Consider the following 8,627-nt stretch of genomic DNA (forward strand, 5'->3'; position numbering starts at 1 on the left):
GGGAGGGGCCCGCCCCGCCCGCGCGCGCGCCGTGACGAGGTGGGCGGGGCCGCGCGCGCTATGGCGGCGGCCGCCATCTTGCGGCGGCACCGTGAGGGCGCTCAGGGCGTGGGGCGCCCGCTGCGCTGAGCGTCCCTACGGGCCTGCAGGGGGAACCCGGGGAGCGGGGCACTCCCCCCGCGGGCATGGACCTCGTCCCAAGGGGGCTTCGTGGTCGAGAGGGCGTCCGGGCCAGCCTTTTTAAGTCCTCAGCTAAAAGCATTTCTGGGAACGCTTCGCTCCCTTCCGCCTCTGCAGCAGCACCAGCCCAGCCCTCCCCAAACCTGCCCTGGGTGGCTGCTGCCAGCCCGCTGCTCTGGGCTTCAGACACTGTGTACTTCACTATCTAAGCAAGAATCTCCTCCCTGAATTATGGCTCAGTGAAGATCGAACCCACACTGAAACGTTTAATTCTTCAAAAAGATTGTATTTTTCTCTCTCGGACAAAACAGATGGCAGAACCATTTGGTTAGACTGTGGTTTCAGTTTTAGACGCTCCATTTTCTCACGTGGAGCACACTGACGAAGGCCTTGGACTTCAAATCGTTACAGGAATGAACGGGAGAACGGGTGTGTATGAGCGACTGTGCACAGGGGTTTGGGTAGTGTCTCAGGAGAGAACTGCTCCAGGAGATACTGGCATTGATCCCTCGAGCAGCATGTCCTGTGCTGTCAGGGAGCCTGTCCTTGAGAGGGAGGGGTCTTGGGAAGAATTAAAAAACAATTTGCCTTAAACGGATGTACCAAAGAAATCCCTTTACTTTATGTGTAAAAAGGGCAGGGGTCATGTGGGGGTGCTGTGATGCCGCTTGCTTAATTCTTGTTAACTTAATTCTTGTTAACAATTCTCTTTAATTGATTTATCTATAATTGGCCTCCCCAATTGAATTTGTCCATAACATACCAAAGAAATTCCTTTATGTGTAAAAAAGGCAGGGGTGATGTGGGGGAGCTGTGACTGCCTGTGCCAGGAGCGTTCTGGCAGCACCATGGGCAGGTGGGCTCTGCCAGCCTGGCGCTGCTGCAGCAACCAGGGTAATGTGATAAAGGCCTTTTATCTTCCTGACAGCAGGGCAAGTCCATTCAGTTAACACTGAAAGGACCATTTTCTCCTTCCAGTATGAGTTGAGTGTTGTTACTGTAGTTTTTCTCCGAGGGCAGGGCCCCTTGGGGCTCTAACGCACCCTATTATGGCAAGGCTGGGTGTGTTTTTAAAATGAGTCAGCTATTCTGAGATAGTGCTTGTGTGGCTGACCTCACTCTGCTAATGAATTTCTGACTCCTCATAGAAAGTGTGGTAAACAATTAAATTGTTTAATTCAGGCCTTTCTGATTCAGTGCAAGAAAATTACATTGTTCCAGTTTTATTGTAGACAGAGGTGTCTGTGTTCTCCTGGCTCCTCAAGCACTTTCAGCCCTTGACTTCTGCCCTGATCTCCAGCTCATTCTGTTGGGTGTGAAAGTGGCACTGACAGAAGCAAAGCTCCCTCAAGTACCACAGGACTGGAGGCAGGTGTTCCCAGCCTGCCTGCCTTATGATGGCAATGATCAAGCACAGTGACTGAAAGCTGCCCAGGAGAAAGGGAATTTAAATAGCTAAAAGAACGTTGTACAGGCTGAAGAAGAAAGATCTCAGACTCAGACTGATGGCACTTCTGTTGAGTAGACACTTCTCATCAGCCAGGATTTCAGCAGATAGCCCAGGGTTTGGTGGGCAGAACACTAGGGAATCTGGGAGACGGGGAAAGGACCAGGAAGGATAATTTTTCTTGGAACTAGTTAACACTCCTGACAGCTTCAAATATTTGAACTTGTTGAAGTATTTAAGAAGTTGGTGGCAACTATCAACAGCTAATGGGAGAAAGAATCACTGGGAGGAGGGACAAGTAGGGGACAAATACTTTCTAGGAAGGAGAGAATGTATGAAACTTTGATGTGCAGAAGAATGGAAAAACAGGAAGACTAACAGAGGGATTAAGTGTTTGCAATTAAAGTGTAACGTAGGAGTGTGTATGTGACAGACGGGAGATGTTGAAAGGACAACATTCTCATGCCACAGAAGCAGACAATTGTGCTAAAGTAGTATTTATTTTAAGGCTGCCCTCTGAGTCAGTCTGTTTCTCTCTGGAATTACAGAAATAAAAATGGGTTGATTTATAATCCCTGAGGAATTGCCTGGGATTCTTCATGCCTCCCCTCAGCACAGAGCTGCTGCCTGTGGTGAAATGTTCACCTCCTCTCAGCACAACACCAGCCAAGGTTTGGGTGTGAGACCCTGTGTGGCGACCGTGCTCCACTGTCCTTGTCACTGCCAGGAAGCTCCAGCCAGTGCCTTCTGCTGCAGCCCACTGGACCCCAGAGCCAGCTGCTCCAGGGAATGCTGAAATGAGACTGGGAATAACAAGGCTGGGCAGCTTTCAGCCACGCTGCAGAGTTCCTGCTGGTGTGCCTACACTGGGATTGTTCATTTTCCTGCTGGCATGGTTCACTTTTGTCCTGAAATCGTGTCACTGTACTGCTTCTGGCATAGCTGGGGCTGTTCTTGACCTATTGCTTTGTTATGCTGCTAGCACGGTCCCAGCAGTCAGAAGTAAAGAAATCCCTTTGCCATAGGCACAGAATTAGCGTGGTGCAAGGTTTCTTTCTGACCAGCAGGCTTGCTGAGAGACCTTTTTTGGCATAATGGAGCTGCAGCAGGTGTTGGGCTCTGCTCCCTGTAGCTGTGGGCCTTGGCCAGAGCCAGAGGCTGGTTAGGAACAGAGGAGGCCCCACTCAAACACTCAGGCTTGGTGAGTCAGGAATGAGGAAGTACCACAGCTCACGTTAAGAAAGATTTTCAGTGCCCTAGGTTTCTTCTGCTCATGATCCCCTGTACTCTCCACCTATTTCAACATCCTGCTTTAATGAGGGAAGTAGAACTAACTGAAAAAATAATCCCCTACATCATGCATCATCTGCTGCAAAGCTTCAGTAGCTGCTGAAAACATCCTGTTTTTTTTCTGTGAAGCTGTTCTGGAATTTTAGAAATCCCCCGGTGAGGATTGTGCAATCTCAGTTCAAAGCTCAATGACTCAGGGGGTAGCAGCAAGCAGGGTGGTGCTGGTTGGAAGGTTTACCCAGTCTCTGTTCAACCTTAAGGGATCCTTGGATATAGGTACAGTAACAAAGCCACTGTGAATTTGTGAAGTGAAAAGCTACAAACAAGAAAAAAAAAAAAACAAAACACAAAAAACCAAGCAAACCCTCAAATCCTGAGTGTTTTTATTATGAAAACAGTGCATGAATGCTTGAAAGTGTTATGCCTTCCCTTGGAGAGCCCAAGTTTTTAGTCTGGGTTAGGACTCCTCAGTCCCACACCAAGTGTATATGCAGTGCTACAAGGCCTTGTGAGGAGTGGCTTGCAATGAAAATGTGCTCACAGAGCAATTGAAGGAGTGAAAATTTTCCTGTAGAAGCAGTTGAGTGACTGGGCAGGATGGCAGGTGAAATTTGGCACAGGCTCATGATTTCCCATGGGAAACTAATCATAATTCCAGTCATTTAACAGCAGCCTGTAAAACCATGATTGCTGAGCAGGGCCAATATGTCAGAATTACTGAATCATAGAATCATTAAGATTAGGAAAGACCTCCAAGATCATTTGGTATAATTGTAGCAATTTCTCATGAAGTACTTCTCAGCTCCATGGTTGGCAGGAGTTCAAAAACTGTTATGGAAGAAATGAAAAGAAAAAGGAAATATTTCCTGGCACATTTGCACTAGGGAGTGTCATATACAATTCCCCTGCCCAAAGGGAAACAAGGACACTCTGAGGCAAGGCACAGTTCCCATGGGCCAAGTGTTGAATGGGGTGGTATTGCACTGGGAACATGGACAAACTGGTTTGTCACATGATTCCATGCATCGTGAGGTGCTGGGGATGCACAAAGGTGCTTCAGGCCTCATGGAGGACTGGGCAGGCATGTGAGAATCTGTGGTGGGCCACCACTGGTGCAAAATGGGGTAAAGGCAGTGAGGGGGCAGTGGCTCTGGGACAAGGGGAGGGACAGTGGGTGCTGCTCCTGGTCTGGGTCCCCCCAAGCTGCAGAATCGCTCATCTCCCTGCCCTAGCAGTTATTATCCTGTTGTGGCCTGTTGATAGCCACACTGGAATTCAGCCAATGTAAAATCAACCCCTGGCCACGTGCCAGCGTGCTCCCTCTGTGTGGAAGCCTTATGGGAGGTCCAGTGAGCAGTGGGGCAAGGTCTGTTTGTTCCTGCCACCCTCCTGCTCTGCCAGGCTTGTTACACATGGGGCAGGACACGGTACTGATTCAGCTTGCAGAGCTCATGCCCTCGGTTTAGTTCAGCCTGACTGCACAGCCATGCTCGAGTGCTCCAAGTCTGCCCCTGTGAGCACCCACATGGGCTGAGGAACAGGTAACAGACCCACCACGTTTTACCCAACTCACCCAGATATATCAAGTCACAGCCTTAAAGAAAGTACACATTTTTTTATTCAGAGAATCACAGTGAACTACTGAGACCCACAGCTGCTTGCCCTGACATACCTTCCCAAACATTCCCGTGCAACTTTTGAGAACATCAAGCACACTTCAAGGATTTGGAAGATGCACCATCACAAGCAAAATCTGCACAAGACATTGGGATTTCTGCCAAAGCAGCAGCTCCCTGAAAGAAAAACAACCAGATGCACAGCAAGGACAAAAGGCACAGAACTTTCTAGGCAACCTTCTGCAGAAGCAACTCAATGTCGTCCTGGATCTTGATGGTTTCAAAGCGTCGGCTGTAGCGTTTGAAGGGCACACCGTCGGGGCCAATGAGGAACTTCTCGAAGTTCCAGGCGATGTCGTTGCGGCACACCGGGGACCAGATGATGTACTGCGGGTTGGTCATCAGCGAGGAGGGGTCGTCGTGCGGGAAGGGCAGCGCCTCTTTCAGGAAGGTGAAGAGGGGGTGCGCATCCTTCCCGTTCACCTCGCACTTCTCGAACATGGTGAAATTAGGCTTGTATCCGTTGCCAGGACGAACGTGCTCGAGCATGGGAAGGATCTCATCGTTGGTGCCGTTTTCCTAAGGAAACAAAGGTAAACCCGCCCCGAGCACGGCCCGTGAGAGCCCGGCCGGGGCGGGCGGCTCCCGGGCCCCGCTCCCCGGCCCCGCCACCCGCCCTACCTGGTGACCGAACTGGTTGCAGGGGAAGCCGAGGACCTGGAGCCCGCGGGGGCCGTAGCGCTGCTGCAGCTCGTTGAGCTGCAGGAAGTCGCGCGTGGTCGTGCCTCAGAGCGACGCCACATTGACCACCAGCAGCACCTTGCCCCGCAGCGAGCCCAGCGAGAGCGGCTTCGCCGCGCCCAGGGGCTTCGCCGACAGCTCCGCCAGCCTCAGAGCGCCCGCGCCTGCTCCCGCCGCCGCCATGGTGCGAACTGCCGGAGAAACCCGAGCCCGCTCCCGCCGCCGCCGCGCTCTGCCCGCCCCGCGCCGCCCCGCGCCGCCCCCGGCCCCGCCCCGCGCCGCCGCCCGCCGCTGCTGAGCGCTGCTCCGCCCGCGCACCGCCCCTCACGGGCATCGCCCCTCACGGCGCCCGCCCGCGCATCGCTCCTCACGGGCATCGCCCCTCACGGCGCCCGCCCGCGCACCGCCCCTCACGGACATCGCCCCTCACGGGCATCGCCCCTCACGGACATCGCCCCTCACGGCGCCCGCCCGCGCCCCGCGCCTGCTCGGAAGGGGGCTTTGTTCAGGCAACTGCGCAGAGTGGGGTGGGTTTCAAAACAGGGAAGTATCACCGACCCTCGGAAACGCTGTGGAAAAGCAGTAAAACACAGAGTGGTCCCAAGAGTTCCAGCCTTGTAGTGACATTGCCACCCGCGTCCAGGTGTGGCACCAAGGCCGCAACATTCTCCGAGGGCACCACTGCCACCGAGCATGGCTTTGGGGAGAGAAGCACCTTCGGTTTGTGCATCAGGAAGAGAAACGGGAGGGGCACAAGAAAGAAGGGCAACAAATTCCGTTCTTGAGTCCTGTAATTTTTCCACCTCTTTGAGACTGGTGAAGTTTACAGCTTGGTATATCCTCACTAGATAAGGAGAAGTAGGCTCCTTTCTAAACTTCAGGGATTGCTTTTCCCCATCCTTGACTTTTCCATTTCTTGCCTAACTGCTTCAATATGTTGGCAGGAGTGTTAGATCATGCAGTATTGACTGCTCTGTTCCCACAGATTGCAGGCAGCCCAAAGTGACCTGGGCTGTTGTGCTCACACCAAGCAGGTGGCCCAGCTGTCCCTCCACAGGTCCTTGTGAGCCACTGCCCTGCCCCAGAGCACGCTGTGAAGAGGCAGGTTGGGGTCAGGCCTTGTGTCCATGGCCATGGGCTGGACCAGCAGGGACTGTAGAGCAGCACAGCCTGGTAGGAACAAAGAGTCAGGGCCTCAGCGCCAGTGCTGTGCCCAGGGGTAAGCAGGGAGCCCCTGCTGAGGCTCCTGCCAGCATCTGTGCCAAGTGAGCGCCTTTCACAACAGCCCAAGGTCAGACAGCTGCTTATCAGCCCTGGCCACCAGCCAAGGCAGCCTGGGCCCCCGCACGGGGGATGCGCTCAGCCCCCCCTTGCTGTCTGCTCTCTTTCGTGCTTGGGAGCAGGGACTTGTCACAAAATGCCAGCTGTCACTAACAGGCACCACATAATGCTGCCTCTGCTCTGGGTGCCAGGTGACTGCAGGGTCTGGGGACATTGCTTTGAAACACTCTTGGCACCTGCCCCAGTGACTAGGAACTAAAATAGGTCCCAGCTGTGGCAAGTTTTGGGGACTTTCCTGATTATCTTGCATCTTTGGGGACCTGCAGTGTGTTGCAGCAGTGATGGCAGAAGCCATGTCAAGTGTCTTTAGAGAGATCAGTGCTGGAAAACAGCTGATGACCAGAGACACATGATCTATGTTTGCTCTTGAAAAAATTGACAGTTACAGTCAACACAGACTCCTCCTCACCCTGCCCTGGGCACAGCGAGCCACAGCTCTTGAAGAAGAGGAATTTCCCTTCAAGGTGACCTCTATGGTGGGGCCACATCTCTGCTGCCACTTTTGACCTCGGTCTGGCACCTTCACTCTTCTGTCTGGTCCCAGGGAATTTCTCTGAAGCAGTGGAGTTTACTTCTGGGGACCCGCCCTATCCAGAGAAGCACAGGTTAGGGCTTTCCCTTCCTCGATGAGCAAGTTTTAAGGGTACAGAATGAACTTCCTTGTTGGCTCAGAGCTATGGCCTGTGCCTGGACACATTCTGTGCAGCCTACTGAGCTGGGATCCAGAGGAGTGCCAGAAGCTCCAGGGGGACCAGATGGGTTCAGGGGACACCTTTTGTGCTGTGTGACAAGTGACAATTGTCCTACAATGTCAAAAAATTGCTGTTTAACAGCAACAGCAGCAAGTAATCACAAAGGCCACCAAACCACACCTTCTGGCCGCCTGCTTACATCATGTCCCCACTCCTGGTACTGAACTCCCTCCCCTGCCCAGGGGACTGGCACTTGGCTCCTTGCTTTTCCTCTGCCTCTTCCACAGCTCCTTGCCTGCCTGCATCGCTCTCCATTAGTGCTGAGCTCTCATTTCCCAGGTCAGGTCTGGCCATCTGTGTCCTCAGCTCGGTTTCATCCAGAGCAAACGTGGCTTCACATCTGTCCAGAGGCAGGAGCCCAGAGGGAGCCAGGCTGCCAGCCCTCACAGGCAGGAAAGCTGACTGATAACTGAGATGATGGTGTAGGTCAGCAAAAGCTCAGTCACACTGGGCTAACAGTCACTGCTGGGTTGAAGGACAGCAGATACACAGCTGCAGGCTTTGAGGAACAGGCAACCTGACTCCAAACCCCTCTAAGAGCTGTTCTGTAACTGGCCACAACAGACTGCAACCCCACATCCCTGCAAGACTGAAAACCCCCAGATTTGCTCAACTGCAACACACCTCCAAAAAAGGGAACTGCAAATGAGCAACTAAACTTGTCAACAGGCCAGCAAATTAAATCCTCCCTGGCAGCCCCACGGCCACAGCTGACAACTTCCTGCTCTGTTCAACCCAGTCACCCTGCAGGGGGAGGACAAACACCCAGGAGAGGAAGGAGGGAAGGGTGGGGTGAGTGAGACCACTGAGCTTGTCAGACAATTCACTCTGGGTGTCTGTGGCTGAAGAGGAAGGACAAGGACCAGAGGTACAGGACATTCCTACAGCTGGGTCTGTTTCTCCTTTGCTGCAGGAAAAGCAAACAGGAATTCTCCAAGAAAAGAAAAAAAGTGGCACGGGTGTTTTGGATGCCATTATGGGATGCAGCCAGGTGCTCAAACATGGATTGTCATCAGCACCTGGACTCCCTCCTACCCAGCCCAGTGAGGAGGCTCTCAGCTCAGCAGCAGTTGCTGTAAATACCAGTGTGAGCATGGAGATGCCCACTGCTGTTCCCTGGCCTTTCCTCCCTCCCCAGGAGCAGCACAATCTGCTCTCCAGCATGGGTGCAGCACAAGGCCCACACCTTGAACCCAGCCCGTGCTGCAAGACTTGAAGGCATCCCTCATGCAATGCCATGGCAAACACCCTGCCTTGTGC

The 8,627-nt window shown here is 53.2% G+C and overlaps 1 protein-coding gene and 1 long non-coding RNA gene across 2 annotated transcripts; one reads left to right on the top strand and one right to left on the bottom strand.

The window, feature by feature from the left end:
* Positions 1 to 80: 80 nt before the first annotated feature.
* On the top strand, positions 81 to 3,280 carry LOC144246982 (uncharacterized). Its single transcript, XR_013340697.2, has 2 exons — positions 81 to 609; positions 2,176 to 3,280. It is a non-coding gene; the product is annotated as an uncharacterized LOC144246982 (long non-coding RNA).
* A 1,237-nt stretch (positions 3,281 to 4,517) lies between these two features.
* GPX1 (glutathione peroxidase 1) lies at positions 4,518 to 5,467 on the bottom strand. Its single transcript, XM_021534357.4, has 2 exons — positions 5,215 to 5,467; positions 4,518 to 5,112 (listed from the first exon to the last, which is right to left on the bottom strand). The coding sequence occupies exons 1-2, from the start codon at positions 5,455 to 5,457 to the stop codon at positions 4,762 to 4,764; spliced, it is 594 nt and encodes a 197-aa protein (XP_021390032.2). The 5' UTR covers positions 5,458 to 5,467; the 3' UTR covers positions 4,518 to 4,761.
* Between the last annotated feature and the right edge of the window lie 3,160 nt (positions 5,468 to 8,627).

The sequence above is a fragment of the Lonchura striata genome, chromosome 12, assembly GCF_050655825.1.
Source record: "Lonchura striata isolate lonStrDom1 chromosome 12, ASM5065582v1, whole genome shotgun sequence".
NCBI classification, from domain to species: domain Eukaryota; kingdom Metazoa; phylum Chordata; class Aves; order Passeriformes; family Estrildidae; genus Lonchura; species Lonchura striata.